General features: G+C 37.8%; 2 protein-coding genes across 8 annotated transcripts in view; one reads left to right on the top strand and one right to left on the bottom strand.

Moving 5' to 3' along the window:
- anapc11 (APC11 anaphase promoting complex subunit 11 homolog (yeast)) overlaps positions 1-24,002 on the top strand; it is a 48,630-nt gene that overhangs the window by 7,332 nt on the left and 17,296 nt on the right. The window lies entirely within an intron of this gene.
- card14 (caspase recruitment domain family, member 14) overlaps positions 5,568-24,002 on the bottom strand; it is a 98,702-nt gene continuing 80,267 nt past the window's right edge. For 6 of the 7 annotated variants that reach the window (XM_043714814.1, XM_043714813.1, XM_043714809.1 and 3 more), the window contains 8 exons: positions 20,039-20,162; positions 18,225-18,468; positions 15,853-15,916; positions 14,767-14,893; positions 14,184-14,345; positions 12,804-12,928; positions 10,671-10,786; positions 5,568-5,858 (listed from right to left, as the gene is read on the bottom strand). In XM_043714814.1, the coding sequence (XP_043570749.1) occupies positions 5,657-5,858; positions 10,671-10,786; positions 12,804-12,928; positions 14,184-14,345; positions 14,767-14,893; positions 15,853-15,916; positions 18,225-18,468; positions 20,039-20,162 (1,164 nt within the window). In that variant the 3' untranslated portion in view covers positions 5,568-5,656. Of the gene's footprint in view, positions 5,859-10,670; positions 10,787-12,449; positions 12,697-12,803; positions 12,929-14,183; positions 14,346-14,766; positions 14,894-15,852; positions 15,917-18,224; positions 18,469-20,038; positions 20,163-24,002 lie in introns of those variants that run through there. The other variant, XM_043714815.1, reaches the window with a different exon arrangement.

The following is a 24,002-nucleotide window of genomic DNA, read 5'->3' as shown; positions in this document are numbered from 1 at the left end:
AAGTAATCTAAAGTAATCTAAATCTAATCTAAAGGAGGAAGTGCTGGATGTCTTGAAATGCATAAAAGTGGATAAATCCCCAGGACCTGATCAGGTGTACCCTCAATCTCTATGGGAAGCTATAGAAGTGATTGCTGGGCCACTTGCTGTGATATTTGTATTATTGATAGTCACAGGCAAAGTGCCGGAAGACTGGAGGTTGGCTAGCGTGGTGCCACTGTTTAAGAAAGGTGGTATGGACAAGTCAGGCTCACCGGTCTGTAGTTCCCTGATGTCGGTGGTGTGAGGTGTTGGAGGGAATCCTGAGGGGCAGGATGTACATGTATTTGCAAAGGCAAGAACTGATTAGGGATAGTCAATACTTTGTGCGTGGGAAATAATGAGTCAAAAACTTGAGTTTTTTTGAAGAAGTAACAAAGAGGCTTTTTGAGGGCAGAGCAGTAGACGTGATCCATAAGGACTTCAGTAAGGCGTTCGACAAGGTTCCCCATGGCAGCCTGGTTAGCAAGGTTAGATCTCATGGAATACAGGGAGAACTAACCATTTGGATACCGAACTTACTCTAAGGTAGAAGACAGAGGTGGTGGAGGATTGTTTTTCAGACTGGAGGCATGTGACCAGTGGAGTGCCACAAGGATTGGTGCTGGGTCCAATATTTTTCATCATTTATATAAATGATTTGGATGTGAGCATAAGAGGTATAGTTAGTATGTCTGGATCCTCTAAAGGTAGAGGTGTAGTGGACAAAGAAGAAGGTTACCTCAGATTACAACGGGATCTTGATCAGATGGGCCAATGGCCTGAGAAGTGGCAGATGGAGTTTAATTTGGATAAATGCCAGGTGCTACAGTTTGGGAAAGCAAATCTTAGCAGGACTTATACGCTTAATGGTAAGGTCCTAGGGAGTGTTGCTGAACGAAGAGACCTTGGCGTGCAGGTTCATAACTCTTGAAAGTGGAGTCGCCCATAGATAGGATAGTGAAGAAGGCGTTTGGTATGCATTCCTTTATTGGTCAGAGTATTGAGTACAAGAGTTGGGAGGTCTTGTAACGTCTGTATAGGACATTGGTTAGGCCACTTTTGGAATACTGCATGTGTTTCTGGTCTCCATCCTATCAGAAAGATGTCGTGAAACTTGAAAGAGTTCAGAAAAGATTTACAAGGATGTTGCCAGGGTTGGAGAATTTGAGCAATAGGGAGAGGTTGAATAGGCTAGGGCTGTTCTCCTTGGAGTGTCGGAGGCTCAGGGGTGACCTTATAGAAGTTTATAAAATCATGAGGGGTATGGATAGGATAAATAGACAAAGTCTTTTCCCTGAGGTGGGGGAGTCCAGAACTAGAGGGCATAGGTTTAGGGTGAGGGGGGAAAGATATAAAAGAGACCTAAGGGGCAACTTTTTCATGCAGAGGGTAGTGTGTGTATGGCATGAGCTGCCAGACGAAGTGGTGGAGGCTAGTACAACTGCAACATTTAAAAGGCATCTAGATGGGTATATGAATAGGAAGGGTTTGGAGGGATATGGGCTGGGTGCTGGCAGGTGGGACTAGATTGGGTTGGGATATCTGGTCGGCATTGACAGGTTGGACTGAAGGGTCTGTTTCCGTGCTGTACATTTCTGACTCTGACTTTAATTTTCTTATAACCCCATCTAGCTTTCCTGATAATTATTTCATGTTCTGAAAAAAATTTACATGAGTTGTACTTCCTGGTTTAGCCACTGTGTTTCTGAAGATTCTGAAGTCTGATTATGTGCACCACTTTACCTGTTTATTGCCATGCTGTCAGATATCTGTAAAGCGATCAGGTGTTCAATGAGAACATATCTTCACGCAGAAGTCAGAAACAAATTTCGTCAGCAAAGTGAACAATCAGCATTATTCCTTTACCGTTACCAGCAAAGTCTGGGCCATTTTTTATGTGGGGGCGCATGCAATGGTTTTCATAGAAGCTCTGAGAATTTTGTACGCTGCTGTGCCCAAAATAGTAGAACCCTATACTACAGCAAGACCAACTACATTCTTCCAATGCAGACACACAGGGTGGAAAGGGGAGAAAATTCCAGGGTTTTTTTGTTCTGGCATAATTGAATTAGCATGTTATACATCTACAGCACAGAAAAAAGGCCCTTTGGTCCATAGTCTGCAATGATCAAAAACAACCACCTAACTATTTTAATCCCATTTTCCGGCATTTAACCCATAACCTTGTATGTTTTAGAATAGCAAGTGTACACATCTTAAATGTTCTCTGGGTTTCTGCCCCCAGTACCCTTAAAGGCAATTCCAGATTCCCACCAACCTCTGGGTCGAAAGATTTTTCTTCACATCCCTCTAAATGTCCTGCTCCTTACCTTCATTTCTGCTGACTGGACATTGATTCACAAGAAGAGTTTTTTTTAGAATCAACACTTTGTGGTTGGTGCCACACGGCTGTTAAAGACTCGTGAGTGAGTCATGTTGAAGGGACCTAACACCTATTTTTGGCATCATACCAGCTAAATATCATTGGAAAGGCAATAGAAGGGCTTGCAAATCAACAAAACTGAAAAATTCTCATCAGCTGTGGCCCAGAAAAATAATGTTTCTCAGAAGTGAAATTTAAGCAGTTGGAAGCACAGGAAAAAATTACAAATCAGATCTGAAATCAATACAAAAATACTGGCTCCACAGTGCACTTCAGAAAAAAAAATCATGCCAACATAAATACCCCAGTGACACCAATATATGCTTGTGTCCAAATTTTTACCTGATTTATCCCTTCTTGCATTCAGTGCCAGATAAATTCACTAGTGCCAGATAAATTCACATTGTAACAAATTGACAGATACAGCTAAAGCCCAAACAGTGTATAATTAATATGGCTGAAGAGTAAGTAAATACTGAATGTAAAACTACTTAAAAAGATCCCATAGTGTTGATAGAGGATTAGCTAATGAATAGATTACAGAAAGTTTGGATAAGGAGGACATATTCAGAATGGCTGTGTGTAAATCGTGGAACGCCCACAGAATTCAGTGCTGGGATTACAATTTACAAATATATATGAAAGACTTAAATAAGGAAAACTGCACTTACTATCACCAAATTTGCATAGATGCTTATTGAAAATCTAATGGGAGACAAAGATAGAAATTCAAGAAAGAAAAATCTAGAGTTGGAATGCCATAAAAGGGAGCTGGAAATTGGAAGCAATGTAGTATATAATAATAAAAGTGAAAGGAGGAAGCACCAAAATAGTCATTTTTATAGAAGAAGAGGATGGCAGAGAGAAGCATAAGTCAGACTGTGCTCGACATACTTGTTGAAAAGTCAGGCAGAGCTTGTTCTATATAGGCTCACATTTTGTCTAGAGGAACTCAGTGGAATTAAAGAGATTTCTGAAATTGGAAAGAAACACACAGGTGGAGGTGAGTGGACATTTGTTGGCCTGGGTACAGGTCAAAGGAAAAGGTGAGAACCTAGAAAACATACATGTGACAAATAGAAATAGAAATGGTTGATTTTTAATTCAGTTTATCTTGTAATTGTAGTAAGTTTTTACCTGCTCCTTTGACCAAGTTGTTTATTTAATAATTTACAAATTGGAGTCCAATGATACAGTGATAGCCTCTTATTTTAATAAGAAGTCCCGATCAGGAAAGCCCTGTATCCCTATTGCTAAGAGTAATTAGAATAAGAGGAATCCTGAAAGGATCAGTCTTTTTCGATTTTTATCAACCCGGGATAGGAAATGCTACTCGTGCCTCACAAGGACGGTTTTAGATACCCTGGGTCTTGTGCACCAGCACTAAGTTTACAGCTACTTGCCAACACTTTACATCTGCTTGCAATTTTTAATACATATTTCCAAGCCCAGTCTTTATGTACAATTTTTCATGTACATATTTCAATATAATGAAAGACAAATAGAAACAGAGTTGATTATGAACAGGGATGACTATTTGGTTTTTGAAATATGGCCTAACAACAATATTTTCTGTATGTAAAGGAGACAAATTAGTTTACTTAAATTATTTAACTGACAGAAATTGGATAATGCATCTCTGAGATACAAAAATATTTATCACTTTTTAGGGATGTCCATTATTCAACTTATATATTTAAACAATTTCAAGGTGTTACATATTTGATCTTTTGGAAACAATTGGATGATGATTTATAATGGTACATCTTAGATTACGGTCCATTCAGTTCTCACCTTCAAATATTTACAGTATTGTTCACAATATCAGTGGTTCAAGCAAATCTAACATGTCACTTGAAACATCTCGAGTATTTAAATAATATAATGACTGTTTCATACGAAAGAAAATGGACTCCTGCAGAGGTTTTAGTGCATGCAAGCATGCAGCTGTATAAAAAGCAAACATTTTAAATAGATATTGTACATATAAATAAATACACAACATTCCAATTAATAGTGAAACAACAGATGGCAGCATAAGTATTTGGCTATAAGTAATATTAAGACAAATACTAAAATGGCTCTCACTTATGATGCACAAAGCTAATTCATATAACCAAATTGCTACTGCATGCATTCACAGGTGTCAAATTGTTTTATCATTGCAACTGTATCCCATTGACAACTTTTGTTTCTATAAATCTTCCTTAAACATGGAAAAAAAATCTTAAGACTTTACAAAGTATGGAAAAAAGGAATGATGTTTCTGTTTTTTTAAAATTACTATTTTTTGAGATGTGGGTGCCACTGATCAGGGCAATATTTGTGGTAATTGTAGTAAGTTTTAACCTGCTCCTTTGACCAGGTTGTTTATTTAATAATTTACAAATTGGAGTCCAATGATACAGTGATAGCCTGACTCTTATTTTAATAAGATGTCCCGATCAGGAAAGCCCTGTATCCCTATTGCTAAAAGTAATTAGAATAAGAGGAATCCTGAAAGGATCAGTCTTTTTCAATTTTTATCAACCCGGGATAGGAAATGCTACTCTTGCCTCACAAGGACGGTTTTAGATACCCTGGGCCTTGTGCACCAGCACTAAGCTTACAGCTACTTGCCAACACTTTCCATCTGCTTGCAATTTTTAATACATATTACCAAGCTCCTTCATTTCCCTTGAGAAAATGATTGTGAGCTGCCTTCTTGCAGGAGCCCGTTTGCTAATTGCAATAAAATATCCTATGTAATATCTTTACAAATATCTTTCTATAACTTTAATCATTATCATAGAAATTAATTGGAAATATTCCCACCACCACAACTGCTTGTTTCTATATAAATATTCAAACATTTTGAGTAGACTGCTTTTATTCAAATAAATTGTTTCTTAGTCAGCATTCACAGAATAACTGTACCCCACAAATGAAGTAAGTGCTTTTATTTTTGTTCAATACCCAATAAGAGTGTTCCTCTTTTTTTTTTTTCCTCTCAAAGCTACTATGATTCCCAACCAGTAGAAGAGAGGGAATGGCAGGAGCTGCACAAAGAAAGCACACTCAAAATAGATTATTGACGTTTATATTTAATAGAAACATGTGTTTCCAGTGGTATGCATGAAAATTTAACACAATCCTTTTCTGAAAGCATACCAAAGATAATTTATTTCTATACCCATGTATTAAGAAGGGATAGTTCACTCGCTACTTAATAATCCTTCAGCTATGCTTGCGCCCAATCCTTGGACAAACACATTAGAGTGGGTCTTCAATCCAGACAATTTTCTTTTGTTCATCCTTTACTGCAGCTTTGACTAAGTTGACAAGTGAATCAAGATCACTCCAGCCATCGGCAATGCTGTTGTACAGGCATGGCAATGTGTCCAAGCAAGACTCTTCCCTTCGAGAACACTGCAATAGTAAATCCTCTGTCACTCCATATTTCTGCAAGATCTTCCTAAACAAATCAAGAATACATCAATGTATCTTTTGCCACAACAGAACTGAATCCTGAAAGATGAAGAACTGCATAAAAACCTCAAACCTCAGTCACAAAGGATGTAATGACATAAGTCAAAGTGGTTGCCTTGGACAGTATCAAATAAATAGTACTGTTATGAATTGGGAGTCCGGTTTGGAGTACAATCATATTAATTCAATGTTTTTAATATGAAAACCATTCCAAGACATTTCACTATGGAAATTGATGTGGGGCAAATGTTAAGCCATGGATGAGTGATTAGGATTAGTGTTGAGTATATTTATAATAGTGGCGAGAGATGTAGATTAGAAAGATGAACGTTCTAGATGAATGGGATTTAGTACAGGACAGAAAACGAGCAGCTGGAATTTATGGAGGGGACAAACCTTCTCAACCACTTGCTAGTGCTCCCCCATTGCAGATGTCATTGCCACGCAGGGTCAGTTCACTTAATGTGTTATCAAAATGTGACTCAATGTGCAGACCCTGTGAACAGTACAGGAGAAAGTGAGGACTGCAGATGCTGGAGATCAGAGCTGAAAATGTGTTGCTGGAAAAGCGCAGCAGGTCAGGCAGCATCCAAGGAACAGGAGTATCGACATTTCGGGCATAAGCCCTTCTTCAGATTCCTGAAGAAGGGCTTATGCCCGAAGTGTTGATTCTCCTGTTCCTTGGATGCTGCCTGACCTGCTGCGCTTTTCCAGCAACACATTTTCAGCTGTGAACAGTACAGCCTGTCGCAACATCTTGGCACACCAAGAACCAGCTATATTCCTAACCAACATGTTTCCATGTAATTGTAAAACTTGCCATCTACCTGAAAATGTAATATTACTGAAGAATATTTCTTGTTCAATAGTGTTGATGGGCTGCATGATTTCCACATATTTGTATGCAACCAGCTTGAGGTGCTGAATGAGCTCCTCTTTAACTGTGGAAATGTGCATTGCCAGGCAGTGCTGTTACATGGATGACTAGTTTGTAAAGCACAGTGATGCCAACAGTGAGAGTTCAATTCCCATATTGGTTGAGGTTACAATGAAGGACTTTCCTTCTCAACCTCTCCCCGGAAGCATGGTGAGTCTTAAGTTAAACCACCAACAGTCATCTCTCTCTCTATTGAGAGAGAAGCCTATGGTGACTTTACCTATACTTAAGTCTGTTCTATGCACAAGACTCCTGTAAAAAAAAAAAAAATCTAGTCTGATTAATTATCACCCATTCATCAGCAAATTTGTGTAAGTAGTCGTAAACTGTATCCCTTATCGTTCTTTATTCTGGCAAAAAAAAAGGACGAGAGGATTTCTAGTATACCGAAGCATAAGCAATCATTCCTGATAAAGGGCTTAGGCCCGAAATATCGACTCTCCTGCACCTCGGATGCTGCCTGACCTGCATTGCTTTTCCAGCGCCATACTTTTCACCTCTGACTCTACAGATCTTTAGTCCTCACTTTCTCCCATATGTGATCATTGTCACACTTTGAAGCAGTAACAAGATTGTAATGATTTCATACAAGCAAGGATGCAGATTGGTACCAGGGATTCTATCATTAGATTAGATTCCCTCAGTGTGGAAACAGGCCATTCGGCCTAACCAGTCCACACCGACTCTCCGAAGAGTAACCTACCCAGACCCATTTCCCTCTGACTAATGCACCTAACCCATGGCAATTTACCATGGCTAATCACCTAACCTGAACATCTTTGGACTGTGGGAGAAAACTGGAGCAAACCCACACAGACACGGGGAGAATGTGCAAACTCCACAAAGCCCGAGGCTGGAATTGAGCCTGGGAGCCTGGTGCTGTGAGGCAGCAGTGCTAATCACTGAGCCACCATGCTGTAATGCCCTAGAATTCAAAATCTTTCCCAGAACTATCTTTTTGACCAGAATTTCAGATACTTCTTGAAACCCTTCCACCATCATCAATTAACTTGGTCAACTAACAGTGTAATTAGTCTTCAATAAGTTACAGAGTAAATTAATTAAATATCAAACATTTAATGAACGTCTTAACTTACAATGCTATTGGAACATTCCAACAGGTGCCTTCTCATCAACTAAAGGTTATTTTGGGCTGCAAAACTTTGCATGCCCAAAACATTTTTCATTCAATATAAGTTTACTAAAATCAAAAGACTTGTACACAAACTGCACGTATGTTAATAAACTTGCCTGTACAAATGTGGCTCCTTTATTTGCAATTTCCCTGTCGAAAGATTTAAAGCAGCTGATGAATAGGGAACTTTAGAGATCTGGCTATTGGCAAACAAGAGGAAAGGTTGCAACTAATCAAGAAGAAACTATAATAAAAGATCATATCTGTTCCTTCCTTACATCTGCACTCGGTGTCATTTGAAAAACAAAAAAATGGGTGTGCACAAAGTTGCAGTGTATTTGATGTGCATACAGACTCAGGAAATGACATTTGCTCACACATGGTACTATTTTGTAACTTTTTGGTTGTGAAGCCACAGTTGAGAATGGTTAAAGGAAGTAATCATGCTGTATGCAGTTGTCAGTAATATTTAATGTTAGTGCACTCTGGTTGACACAATTTGCATCAGGACAATGACTTCTGACAATCTTACAAAAAGTTAAAGTCCAACTCAGTTCCAAGGAAGAGTCATATGGGATTCCAGATATCTTGACTTTGTTTAGGTCTCGAGAGACCGTCATGACTAAGTTCATTCAAGGATGCTCCAATGCACCTGCCTAATGATTGGCTTCCTAACAGGAACAAAAATATTCACATAGTTCAAGTGTTCTCAAAATTTCTACATCCCTTTTGAAATATGTTTCCTGGTTATTGCATCAGCATGATAGCATATAAAAAAAATGAGTTTGTCCTGACCATTTTTAATTGATTTAAATTATTGTTTTTCTTAAAGGATAATTATTTTTCTTAAAGGTGTAAAATTTGATACATTACTGATGAATGAGATGTTAAAGGACATATTTAATTATTTGTGAAAATGTTTAGTGGGTATGAATATAAGAATTTTTAAGTAGAGTACTTGCCCATTTCATATGGTGGGAGAGCAATTTTCTCCCAGTTATACTGCTGAAACGGACTTTCATGAATTGGTAACAATAAAGGAACCAGAGTCAGCAGTTCAGTGATAGGGAACCTCTGTAGTGATGCATCTCTCCTGCTATCTGAATTAACCAGGCACTAATAAGAAAGTGCCTTCTCTCCAGCTTCCACATCTGCATGTTACATTCAAATGCCCTAATTTGCATTGAGTCAAATGTAAATGAATGGATTATTTTGAAAACTTTCCTATAATATAAATTTACATATATCTGTGTTACATACAGTGTCATTGCCCATAACTGGAACCTCTCATGCTGTATGTATGTTAAAGAACTGCTTACTGTTGTTGTACAAATTATTCCTTTAAAATATGGGGCAGTCCCTCAATCAGTTAGATGCCCTTTCATCTAACAGCATGTGAGAAAAAAACTTACGTGTGCCTTGCTATAAAGTCAGAGACTGACTGCTCAAGCCTTTCCAGGTAGACTTGATTATTTCTGATGAAGGGCTTTTGCCCGAAACGTTGATTTTTCTGCTCTTTGGATGCTGCCTGACCTGCTGTGCTTTTCCAGCACCACTCTAATTCAGACTTGATTATTTGTCAGAGAAAAACTACTTTGCATTTCTGAGTAGAGGTTGAAATTATCTGTTCTACTAATGATACCTGTCCCCAGAAGTGCAATGACCAATTTTTTTAGACTGAAAACAAAAATTGCTGGAGATCACTAGAGGATCAGGCAGCATCTATGGAGAGAAAGCTAGCTAATGTTTCAAGTCTACATGACTCTTTATCAGAACTGAATTGGAGTGCTGTGGTAGAAAGAGTGTTGATAATTCAGATTAAGTGATTGGAATGTGAGAATGATAGTACAATGATGTGTCTAACTGCAAGACTGGAAAGAACAGACAGTCCCACTGGAGTGGGGAGAGGGGAGAGAGGACACACTCACAGAGAATGTAACAGGCAAAGCTAAAAGAAAGGAGAGGAATGGGTTCACAATATTGTTGAACTCAATATTGAGCCCAGAACATTGTAAAGCACCTAGTTCGAAGATGAGATGTTCCTCCTCCAGTTTCCTCTGTAATTTGTTGGAGCATTGCAGCATGCCAAGGCCAGACGTGAGCATGCAAGCAGGACGCTGTCTTAAAATGACCGGCTACAGAAAGGTCAGGGTCATGCTTGCGCATGGACCAGAGGTGTTCTTCAAAGTGGTCACTCAGTCTGCATTTGATTTCTCCAGTGCAGACCAGGCCACATTGGATGCAGTGAATACAATACACAATACAGGTGAAATGCTGCTTCACCTGGAAAGGCCCCTGGAATGTGAACAGGGAGGAGGTGAAGGGGCAGCTGTTGCACCTTCTGCAGGTATATGGGAAGATGCTGTGGGAAGGTAGGGTGATGGTGGTCAAGGAATGGACTAGAGTGTCCCAAAGGAAACGATCCCTGTGAAGTGCAGATGGGGGAGTGAAGGGAAGATGTGTTTGGTGGTGGCATTTTGCTGCAGTTGTCTGAAATGGTGGAGAATGATCCTTTGAATGTGGAGACTAGTGGGATGAAAAGTGAGAACTATGGGAATCTGATCTCACAGTTGTGAGTGATGGGAAGAAGCAAGGGCGGAAACACAGGTGATAGGTCAAATGCATTTGAGGACCCTGTCAACCACAGTTATGGAAGAAGGAACCCATGACAGCAGCACTGTTTTAGAAGGTGGCATCATCCGATCAGATTCAACAGTTTGACTTACTTAATTTTCTTAATGTTTTTCTCATAGAGATGGATGACGATGACAATGGGGTAGATTTCCACCTTATGTAATCGCTTCACACAATCCAGCCCAAGTTCCAATAGGCAATGGGCATTCTGTAATTAAACATTACAAAAGCCAAAATATTCTTTTAAATTTTATTTTCAATCAATTAATTTTTACAGAAATAGAAAAGTAGCTATGGAATTATGTAGAATATGCTTTATATGAAAATTATTATTTCAGATTTAAAACTGATTGATTAATTCAAATCACAATTAGCTCAGCAACAAATGTGATTAGACCTTAGGACTGCATACCCAATAGCTCAGCTAGTAAAACAGCAAGTAGCAAAGTTTAACTGACTCAGAAGATCCCAGGTAAAACCTCTGGTCCAAGCTGAATTAAGTGATTTTACTGGAAGCAATGGTAGACACTTCACAATTCACCTAATTCCCCTGCTTTGTGGTAACTGTTTCCATTCATCAACATAATCCAATGACCTCGGAAGGAAATATAGATTTGTTGTTGTCAATTCAAAACAGAAATAAGCTTGGTCACTCTCCAAGGTCACTGCCAATGTTTCTTAATGAGAAACATCTATTTTGTTGAGGCACTGGATAGGTGGGTGCGGAGAGGGTTAGATGGGTTGTTCAATATATCTATTAAACTCTTCTTAAATGAAGAGAAACTTCTTTTTGGAGTGGAAGCCAAGTGACATGGAAAAAGATGATAAATATCACAAATGAAAGAGAACAAATATATAAATAAAAATGAAATTAGAAATGCAATGCAAAACCTTCCACGTTAAATCAGTGGTAAGAACACTGTCTACAGGTGAACTGAGCCATATGAATAGAGAAAGTCTCCTTTTTATCTTTGATTATTTGAGAGTTGTAACCTTTATTTGCTACCAGTATCATGAGATTGGGAAGGGAAACATACATTTTCCACTTTTAGTCATCCAATAATATTTCCTTAGCTTTTCATCTTCTTCGATGTTGGTTTGAAGTTAAATAAAACTTAAGTAGGTGTGTTTTTCTTCCTTGCAAGATTTAATATGTGTGGTGAAGTTCATGCCAGTTGGAGAGTGTGTTATTTATTGATGTTTGATGGCTTGATGTGATAAATGTGTGTTGCTTATCCTATTGTTTCATTTGTTCTTAAAAAAGGAATAGATAAAACGTGTAAGTATACAATTATCAAGTCGGTTCATATAATTAAACAAACCTGGTGTTATTTGTGGTAGAAAATCGTAAATTCAATCTCATTTTGTGACACTTATATTTGTCTTCCAAAATTCAGTAAAGTTTGTTAATTTGTTTACTAATTCACTAGACTGAAAGCACAAAAGCAATGGAAAACAATGAGAATAGGAAAATGAAATAAAGAATAAAAATAGGGAAGTCTTGCTGAAACTATACCAGGCACAATACATAGAATACTGTGAACAGTTTTGGCCTAAAGAAAGACATACTGGAATTGGACGCAGTCCAGAGAAGGTTCACTAGGTTGATCCCAAGGATGGAAGGTTTCTCTTAAGAGGAGAGTTTGAATAATTTGAGCCTGTACTCAATGGAATTTATAAGTGTGAGAGGAGTCCTTAATGAAACATGCAAGATTCTTAGGGGCTTGATAGGGTAGATACGAACAGTTGTTTTCTCTTGTGGAAGAGTCTAAATCTAGAGGGTATAATCACAGAGTAAGGGATCACCAAGTTAGGATAGAGAGGAGGAGGAATTTCTTCTCTCAGAGAATAACGTACCTGTGGAATTCTTTACCACTGAGAGCTGTAGAGGTTGGCTTGGTAGGTATACACATTACTTAGATAGACAGATTTGATGTATCAGTAAGATAATCAAGGGCTATGGGGAGAAGGCAGGAAAGGGGAGCTGAGGATTATCAGATCAGCCATGATCTCATTGAATGGCAGAGCAAACTTGATGGGCCAAATGACTTACTTTTATTCCTATGCCTAGTGGTCACTCTTTCCCGTCTATTGATATTAAAAGTGGATAAAGATGAACTATGGATAAAAGTGGGTATAAAGGGCAAGGATTATAATTGGAGAGCAAGAAGTGTACACAAATATCCAAAACCCAAATCAGTCATAAGAGAAAGCACCAATATTACCTTAGCAACTACAGCCTCTACAGCTGTCCGTGTGTAACAGGAGCGAAGTAGATTCTGTACTTGAGTCACACCCAAAATATCTCCTTTTCTGTCTTTTGCAGCATACTCTGTACTATTCAAGCACTCTAAAACAAATTACAAGTCTAATTCAGTGTATTTGAAATATTATGAACAATACATGAAACTTACAAATTAAAGAGGTCTCTATTATGTATCTATATTTTTATAAACAAGTATTAACATGTTTTGGGTGTTGCTGTGTGCTCTGCAGACATGATACAGTTAATCCTGGATTAACATGATAGTTCCCCATTAAGTAAAACTGCGTAATTCAAAACATATATTCCTTTGGACACCTATGTGATTCAGGTTACATTCTCAGAACATTAACCAAATATAGAATACAAGCACAAAGTTAATATAAAATGCCAAAATAAACATGAAAATTATTTAAAAAGAATATCTTTTAATGATTCTTGCCAAATAGACAAGATTGCTTATCTGGAAGTGGAAAGCATGTCAGTTGAGACCCAATGCTCTTTGGCTATCCATGTTTCACTCACCATGCTCAAATCTAGGCAGCACATCTAATTTAACACTTACTGGGATTGATTTCCTACTGTTCTTAGCTACAGCTTCTTTGCTTTCATGGCTACAGCACATAGGAGCCAGCATACATGAGAGATACCAGTCAATGACTAAAATTAGTGGAATGAAGAAGAACCTTTCCAGGAATGCTGACATTTGGCTTACATTTATTCCTTCATGCTGCTGGATGTTGGGTAAGGGCCACATTTTCATGAATCAGACACACTTATTGCAATGATGAATAGAAAATGACAGGGAAAGGGCATGAAAGTGGACGAAAGGAAAGTCAGATCAGCCATGATGGCATTGAATGGCAGAGCAGGTCAAAGGGGCCAAACTCCTGTTCCTTATGGTCTTAAAGTTAAAAAAAGCCCCGTGTTGTGGTGAAGCCACATTAATCAAGGACTACCTGTAGGCCGTTTCCTTCAGATTGGGTACAGTACTCTTGGGTTTACAACTAAATGATTTTCTTGGGTTTACAACTAAATGATTTTACAACTAAATGATTACTAAATAAATACTTGGGTTTACAACTAAATGATTTTCTTATCAAAATCTAGAGTATCAGTTAAACAAAACACTTCTACAAACCGCTGTTCAACCCAAGTACACTCAGAGTAATATAGTCCAAATCAGGTCTAAAGTTTCTTCCATTAATTTCCAACAATGATGGAAATTGAAACAGAGGCTAGAGGTGAATGCCTCTGATTCACTGAAATTTGTAATTAATTATTGATTCTGTTCCTTTGCTTCATCAAAATGTGGTATATTTATGGCTCAGACGATCCTTACCAGTTTTACATTTCTCATACTCAACTAGGTCTTTCAGCTTCTCAAGCACAATTTTTCCAATGCGAGTGGGTGCTATTATCACTGGTCGCAGAGATGGTGGGTGGCATGGCCTGACCAATGAGTAGGGTATTAATGTAAAGCAATTGCCAGGAGACTTGTCATCTAAAATAAATTAAATTAAAATGTTAGAAATAAAACAATAACTGGACCTTTCAGATTCAAATACAAAAGCGAAGTAAAGCTAGTGATGCTGTATGCAAAATTTGGGGCCCAGCCAGCATGAATGATTTGAGGCAACATCAAATAATATTTGATGAATCCAAACTGTCATCTCAATTGGATGTCACCTTCTTTACAGAATAAATTGAGGGAAAAGGTCCAATTTATATTTATTTAGACTATTGCAAAAGGTTAAGGATTTTAAACTGAAATAATAATCTTAAATTTCGTCTTTGCTTTTCTTATATTAGAGGTCTTCTACTATAAGGTCAGATCACCATTTGAATTTCCGTGATAATAAAGATCATAATAAATTAAATGTTGACGTAGAAGAACACTTTAGTCTTTGGCACACAATTCTTACCTTGTTCTTTGTTGGGATTGATGGTACCATTGTCAAATGATAACCAGTGTGGATTTCTCTGACCTATCTCAGTGCTGACTATTCTCATAAATTTATTTTGGTTTGAAGATGATGTTTTCCGATCTTGCTAGAAAATACAAGCACAGCACAGATTATTAGGAAACAATTTGCATGATGTCTGACCTGAAAACAGCGTGTAATTTATTTCCTGATGAAGGGCTTGTGCCCGAAACGTCGATTCTCCTGCTCCTTGGATGCTGCGTGACCTGCTTTTCTAGCACCACACTCTCGACTCTGATCTCCAGCATCTGCAGTCCTCACTTTCTCCTAGCATGTGACTTATGTCCACTTTCAATGTGTTAAATGCCTCATGATGAATTAATGGATACTTTAAATGGGTGAAATTACTTAAAGTAAATAGTTAAGCCAATACGGTTTATGCTAAGAAACATTTGCCTTACTAACACTGCAGTATTACATGCATATACAGCACATATATATTGAACACGTATGCCACCAAGAGACATGAGACAAACACCACTTCCTGGTTATCAACACAGTTAATTTCAGCCTCACCTTCTGGTATGCAGCTCCAGAGTGCAACACAATTTTCCTAATTCATAAAACTGTATGAGAGGCTTGTCATTGCAAGCATTTGGAGGTTGGATGAAATATGATGTAACCTGCAATTTGTTTATTTTAAGATATGCCTTTCTCAGGAGTGAATTCATTCAATCACATGTATTCCGCATCATATCTCTTAAATGCATCTGCTTTGCCCACCATATATGAAAGCCCACAAAATATTATTAGAAAACACATGCATTGTGTGCATTAGGACTTTGAAGTACAGCCTTAGAGTGCCTTACTGAGACAGCACCATACAACTCATTCAATGAACACCTTTAAGTTGAGGCAAGCTCAATTACATAACATATATACATTCAAACACATAAAAGGTCAGGAGCTATTTCTTTTTCTTCTGATTACTGGGTTTCCAATCCACCTTGGCCTCTTTGCTGATAAAATCTCACCTGTGCAATGACTGAAGCTGTTTTAAAATATGTTTGTTAAAATTACTCTCACCTTTTTATTTGGTGGAGTCTGTTGCATCATTTTCCGAATCATTCCAATCATCAACTGCTGAGCCCTAAATAGACACAAGACCACTCACACTTAGTCTTTATTTGACCAAATACTAATAGAACATAGAACAGTATAGCACAACACAGCCCCTTCGGTCCATGAAGTTGTGCCAACCTTTTTTCCTACTTGAATAAATAATGGTATACAGAATTAGGTATCCGGATAGGACTTTCTCCTTAACTGAGACTAAGGGCAGTATTCCTTAGCAGGGGCAGCATGGTGGCTCAGTGGTTAGTACTGTTGCCTCACAGATGCCCTGTATTCGATTCTAGCCTCTGTGTGGAGTTTGCACATTCTCCCCATGTCTGTGTGGGTTTGCTCTGGTTTCCTCCCACAGTTCAAAGATGTGCAGGTCAGGTGAATTGGCCATGCTAAATTGCCCATTGTGTTAGGTGCATCATTCAAAAGAAAATGGGTCTGGGTGAGTTACTCTTTGGAGGGTTGGACTTGTTGGGCTGTTTCCATACTGTAGGTAATCTAATCATACAGATTGGGACTTAAACCTGAAAAATTTCTGGATTATAAAAGCAAGATACTGTAGATGCTGGAATTCAGAATTTTTTTTAAAAATCAGTAAGTTCTGGAGAAACTCAGCAGGTCTGGAAGCAGCTGTGGAGAGAGAAATAAAGTTGATTTTGGAACTGTTCCAAACAGAAGTTAACTTTTCTCCTCAGATGTTTCCAGACCTGCTGCATTTTCCAGCACTTTTTTTTATTTCTGAAGAAATCAGTCTGTATGGTTCTGAAAAGGACTGACAATGATATTTTTAATATGGAATTCTATCTTTTAAACATATGTAGGCCAATTAAAGTCATTCTTCTTTTACACAATGTATTGACTTAAGCTAAATTAATTAAACCCCAAGATTACTGAAGCTGAGTCTAATGGCATAAGTATCACCTGGAAGAAAGTGTTTTGACTCAGTACAAACTATGATGTGGAGGTGCCAATGTTGGACTGGGTTGAACAAGGTAAAAAATTTCATAACACCAGGTTATAGTCCAACAGGTTTATTTGAAACACTGGCCTTCGGAGCGCTGCTCCTTCATCAAGTGTTAGTGAGAGACCTTAGACACAGAATTTATGAGGAAAATATCAAACAGTCATACAACTCATGTGAACAAATTGGACGCACATAACATGGCTCTTTAATCTTTAATCGGTTGAAATGGAGGTGCAGATTTTGGTTGATTAATATGCAAATCCCAGCATTTCTTTTTTAAGCCACTGCCCTAAGACAAGTTAAGGTGTTATCAATATAAAGGAGGAGTGTTTTCAAATAAACCCATTGGACTATAACCTTTATAGTGTGGTTTTGACCCAGCACAGACTAGTCATTAGACCTGCAACCTGCTAATTCTGTATGGTTGGCTTACATGTTGGAAAGCATTCATCAGCTTCTATTTAATTTATTTATAGTTTTATAGGCTAGATCAAGTTTATGCTTGGAATGTTTCCTGACCAAGTATAATATATGACATAATCACATCAGTCAGTTCAGAATCTGTTGGTCAAGACTTAAAACACTACTCCAGAATAATGAGACCCACATTCACAACATTACTCCTCACAGACTAAGTCCGTAATCCTGACAAGAGCATAGGAAAAATTTGAGCATTTTAGTCAACCTAAGCAGTTCAGCATCTAGCAGCCCATCACAAAATTACCATAACTGTTCACTTATAGGATATTCTTACATAGAACAAAAGGAATATAATTATTAGGTTAAAAAAAATTAAATTTAACAAGCAGTAATGTTCTGCTTTGACTGTCCCTGTGTGGAAATGTACCAACCAGAAATACAAAACAGAGATGTTCAAAGGTAAAAAAGCAATTTTCTTCCACAGCAAAACACGTTAAATTATCCAAGTAAAATCAAGAACTGTAGATATTGGAAATCTGAAATTCCTGTTTTTGTTTTGTCATCCAAGGGGCAGGCAGTACTTCAATTTTTCGTTCGCAGTGTCACAGACTGCAGAAGTGCAAGCTTGACTTTCCTATGTCATAATCCTGTCAAATTTCATTTGTTTGTGCAGTATTAAGGAGGCAGCATGAAATGGCTGACCTTGGCTTAACAACTCTCTAAAAGAGGATGCAAAAAGCAGGTGGATAATCATCACAGGCCATAGTTCCAGAGCTTGCAGGAACCAGCTTGTAAGACAACAAAATGTACATACATTATGTATACTAGAAATTACCATCAACATTCATTCTTTTTGAAAAAAAATGCTGCAGTGCTCGAAATTAAACACATTTATTATAGTTCAGATGGGTCTCCAAAGCTGAAATCTTCATCAACAAGACATGCTTACCGATAGTAATTTGGAATAGTTCCTCCTTCCATGTCTGCCATTGTGTTAGGATTCACTCTGAATACTTTCCACTCATTATTGCCTTTGTGAATGGTGTTAGTGATGTGCAGGATTTCATTGCATTGGACAGTAAATCCTCCAATAGCCCCACTTTCCTTATCAAATGGAACATTGACGCGGATGTAGAATGAATCACCAGAGGTAGCAATCTTCTTCTCAATATTTTCCACCAATGTTTGATAAGCTAATTAAACAAAACACATAATGTATGCTCTCTGTTGTATTTTATTACATCACAGCTTAACGTCAACATAGATATTAAGCTGAAGATATAAAATTACAAGAGGTTTTAAATTATTGCCTAAGTTCAAATGTAACAGATTGAGCAGGTAGTATTATATGAAAAAAAATTCATATCAAATAAGGTATGAAAATTAAGCAACACAGTTTTCAATTTGTACCAGGGCAGGCAGAGTTTTTTTTAGTATGTTCCCAATTCACTGTAATTCTTATTTTCTCTATTTGAGGAGAAAAATACACAATTAGAACAAATAATGTGGTGTGGCATAAGATCCATGAGTTACCATACCTGCCACATATAATGTGACTTGCTGGAAATTTGCTTAAATGTTTGTGACAGCCATGAAAATTATGGTTCATGAGTGGAAAAATTCACACCCTGAAGATTAACTTATAGTCAAAACATCCATCCATCTACATTTTAATTCCCCAAAGTCTGTAAATTCATAGAGCAAGGTTGAGGTTGATGTACCTGGTGTTGGAAGGCACAGTTCAATGACTGGGGTGAAAAGAAAACTTTGAAATTGATTTAGGGAGATTGTGGTAATTTTGAAATGCATAGGACTATGACACAATATCAAGCAAATCATTAAACATGTATTCTTTTTTCCTACCTAACAATGTATCTAACAATGTGGATGAGTAAAGTCTACTTAAAATAGACACAAACACTGCTATTTATCCAATATTGGGTAATTGAGTATATTTTTCCTCAACCACATGGTCTCTCTTGGCTGGCAAAATACTCCAAGATCAGTCAGAAGGCATTCCAAATTGAAAAAAAAAATTATTGCTGTGGCTCCATTCTACAAATTATATAACACTTTCACATCCCATTAAAAGGAATATCAAATTAAGCATGTGAAAAATTTAGTTTAAAAATTTATCCTGTCATAATTCCACAGCACTGCAATGTGATGATTAACTGGAGGCGAATAAGCATCTGCAATTCATATTTTTAATTAGCCTTATCAATTGGATTCTCTAATTGTTGAATTATAATTAATCCAAACATTCTTTTGTTTCATTCTAACAATTTTGTGAATGTTATCATCTAACCAGCAGATAGTAATTTGGAAAGGTTGGTGAGCCAATGTGGATTAACTGAAAAGAATTGCACCACGTCCCATTCACCGAGCATTCTGTGCTCAGTGATTTTATACAGCTTCTCATCTTTGTTCGTTGGGGCCGTGAGTTCTGAATTTTCCTTCCTACACTTATGTGCTCTATATCTTGCTTTGTTCCTCCTGGACATTTCTTAAAATCTAGCATTTATTAATCATCCTAATAAGTGCAAATTGAAACAACAAATTCATAACAGCACAAAATAGACATTAATTGATGTTTACAAAGGGTCAAATCTCTCATAGTTTTCTTATTAAAATTTCAAAAGTTTGATCTTTTCTGAAATCATCGACAGTACACTTGATTATATTGGCAGGACATTGGCAATGTTGGTTTAATATACCTTAGATCAAGGACAAAGCATTTTTTCAATTTGTTGTAGAACTCACCCTCTGCCTTATGCCTTATGACTAAACAGCACATTCCTTTAATTTGCTTCAATGTCCAAACAGCCTCCTCCAAACTGGCATCCTCTAGTACGGTCTTCTTTGGATCTCTGCCATTATTTTCCACCTGCAAATTAATCAAATCAGTCTTCCAGAAAAGCATCAGTCCTATACAGCCAAACAATTCCATTTTCAACATAATTGACACATTTATGCAACTGCTTTTTTACATTGAAATTTGTATGGAAGCCAAGGAGTAGATTTGAAAATATCATAAGTAGGTATTGACAGTATATTAGAGTCCAACTATAATATGGTGTTTTGAAAATGAGAAATACTTTATCATCAAGTTTGGATTTTGGAACACAACCAGCACTTGTGGGATATATTCTCATGAAAGTAAAATTTCAATTGAAGATGCATTTTGTTATAAAAGTGACTGAAGAAATGAAATATGTGAAATAATCTGAAAAGGAAACATGGTGCTACAAATGTGAGAAAAATTAGAAAGGTGTGTACAACCTCCCTGCAACATGATAATTTTCTCATTGACTTATCGTCATAAATTAATTGCAACATCCAGGCATTGTCAGTCACAATACTACAAGAACAAGTGAGAATTTAGAAGAGTGTTCAGCAATATGTTAAAGTTGGGAAAGGAAATTAATTACTACGTGAACTGAGAGGTGAAAGTAGCAACACTTCTTTTTTACCCACCTCTAGTCTTGATGTTATACATTGTCTATGAGCAATGGTTGCACTTTGATACCTTACCTTTATTATGTGTATGCCCTTTTAAACAATGTGTGTTGGCAGACTATCTCACTCAGCCTCTCCTCATCCACTGTCCATTCATACATGTATTCAATTGCATGTATAGCATGGAGCTGGACTTCTGAGTTTTTTGCCCTGCTTTACTTCTAGAGCCATAAAGTTTACCCTTTATGATGCTACTGAAAAATCAGTTAAGGGAGCACACCTTGAAGGTTGAACCCAGGAGCTCCCATATCTCCATGAACCAGAAATTGAGTACAGCTTAGTTAAGTCTTGGACAAGTTTGCCAAATAGCTGTAGTCTGCATGCTCTGGACAACTGAAAAACCTCCACACCTTATCAGCCTCAGACGATTCTAACTTGGCAAATCAAAATTGGTATTAGATCGTTTGCAGATGGTTAATGACAGATCCATCAGCTGTGTTAGGACTCCTCTGGGAAGCTGGTTTACTCTGAATGGAGCAGGCACCAGGTCAGATTCTGAAGCTGGTCACCACCGGAAATGTTACTATTAATTTGGGAGTTTTAAATTCATGTGGAGCCAGGAAGAGCAGGTGTACTTCCCTCTTAGCAATAAAGAGTTTTGCAGCAGGATACAGACCCCTAACAAACAGAAAAGAAAGTAATAAGCATGATTGGATGTGCTGCCCCAATTCTTCTCACCAATCCCAACACTATCAGTCACCCAATCCTCTGACCCATCTTGACCTTTTATTCCCAAGCCTGATTTCAAGCAATGTTAAATTTATATCTTCAAAAGCATACTTCTGAGCAATCAGAATCCCTGAAACTAGGGGGAAAAAAAGTCAATATTCTATACAGTCTCTAAAATTAAAATGTTGGACTCTTTATATAATAAACAAAAAATCATCATTTAAAAATTCAAAGCTATAACTTTTGAGAATACGTTCATCAATTTCACAGCCAATCACGCTCATTACTTTCTTTCCTGTTTGTTAGGGATCTGTATCCTGCTGCAAAACTCTTTATTGCTATGGGGGAAAGCTAATGACCCACTCCAAAATCAATTACCGATTGAAGGAGTACAAGAAAAACAAAATTTCACACAGCCTCTCCTCTGTGGTACAGTCAAGCTCACCATCTGCAGAACTGCAAGTCCAAATGAAAACTTTACAGCTAAGAGTCCCCAGTGGGTCACATGCACACAGGAATGTGACTTCAAATATTTGAAAATCAAAACATATCCTTTGCACATACAAAATGTGTTCACTGGTAGAATACACAATTCATTTAAAATTAAATTATGAAATACAGATCCATTGGATGGAGACAATAAAAGTCTCAGCATGCAAAAACTATCATAAGACTGACTTTAATGGGTTATCTGCTTTTACAACAGGGTGAAAGAACCATTACCTATGTTTGCCTCACTTTTTATTTGTTTCTCCATCACCTCACTGTCGAAGTATGTAAATATATAACTTTTTTTATTAATTAAGTATATTTTTGGAAATAAAAAAAAGTGGCGAAAGTGAGATCCTTCTGCCAGAGTTAAATGTGGGTCCGTTCAGTTATTGGACCCTCCTCATGCCTCAAATGCATGTAAATATAGTATTGTACAAGTAAGAGATGCTTTTAGTTTGTTTGTTTCTTGGATAGTCAAACACCAATGTTTTGATTGTTTACTTGATATGCTACTGCAGAGAACTGAATTGCGTTTATAATTGTGTGAATATATACACATATATAAAAAGATATTTTTTATGAATAAAGTATATTTTTGAAATAAAACAAAAACTGTTGCATTCACGTGAACATACAAATTAGAAACAGGCGTAGACCACTGGATTCCTTGAGCCTGCTCTGTCATGCAATTAGATCATGGCTGATCTGATAACTCCACATTCCTGATGAAGGTTTTTTGCCCGAAACATCGATTTTCCTGCTCCTCAGATGCTGTCTCACCTAGGGAAGGCTGGATGACTAAATTGAGGTGAAAATGTGTTGCTGGAAAAGCGCAGCAGGTCAGGGAGCAACCAAGGAGCAGGAGAATCGACGTTTCGGGCATGAGCCCTTCTTCAGGAAATTCCTGAAGAAGGGCTCATGCCCGAAACGTCGATTCTCCTGCTCCTTGGATGCTCCCTGACCTGCTGCGCTTTTCCAGCAACACATTTTCAGCTCTGATCTCCAGCATTTGCAGTCCTCACTTTCTCCCTGACTAAATTGATGGTTTGGTTAAGAAAAAGAAGGAAGCATATGTAAGGTATAAACAGGATAGATCGAGTGAATCCTTAGAAGTGTATAAAGGCAGTAGGAGTATACTTGAGAGGGAAATCAGGAGGGCAAAAAGGGACATAAGGATAGCTTTGGCACATAGAATTAAGGAGAATCCAAAGGGTTTTTACAAATATGTTAAGGACAAAAGGTTAACTAGGGAGAGAATAGGGCCCCTTAAAAACCAGCAAGGTGGCCTTTGTGTGGAGCCGCAGAAAATGGGGGAGATACTAAACAAGTATTTTGCATCCGTATTTACTGTGGAAAAGGATATGGAAGAGACAGAATGTAAGGAAATAGATGGTGACACCTTGCAAAATGTCCATATCACAGAGGAGGAAGTGCTAGATGTCTTGAAACGCATAAAGGTGGATAAATCCCCTGGACCCGATCAGGTGTACCCTAGAACTCTGTGGGAAGCTATAGAAGTGATTGCTGGGCCTCTTGTATCATCGATTTGTATTTGTATCATCGATAGTCACAGGTGAGGTGCCGGGAGACTGGAGGTTGGCTAACGTGGTGCCACTGTTTAAGAAGGATGGTAAGGACAAGCCAGGAAACTATAGACCAGTGAGCCTGACGTTGGTGGTGGGCAAGTTGTTGGAGGGAATCCTGAGGGAGAGGGCGTACATGTATTTGGAAAGAGAAGAACTGATTAGGGATAGTCAACATGGCTTTGTGAATGGGAAATCATGTCTCACAAACTTGATTGAGTTTTTTGAGGAAGTAACAAAGAGGATTAATGAGGGCAGAGAGGTAGATGTGATCTATGTGGATTTCAGTAAGGCGTTCGACAAGGTTCCCTTTGGGAGACTGGTTAGCAAGGTTAGATCTCACGGAATACAGGGAGAACTAGCCATTTGGATACAGAACTGGCTCAAAGTTAGAAGACAGAGAGTGGTGGTGGAGGGTTGTTTTTCAGACTGGAGGCCTGTGACCAGTGGAGTGCCACAAGGAT

The sequence above is a fragment of the Chiloscyllium plagiosum genome, chromosome 24, assembly GCF_004010195.1.
Source record: "Chiloscyllium plagiosum isolate BGI_BamShark_2017 chromosome 24, ASM401019v2, whole genome shotgun sequence".
Classification (NCBI taxonomy): domain Eukaryota; kingdom Metazoa; phylum Chordata; class Chondrichthyes; order Orectolobiformes; family Hemiscylliidae; genus Chiloscyllium; species Chiloscyllium plagiosum.
This window is presented reverse-complemented; position numbering and strand designations above follow the sequence as displayed.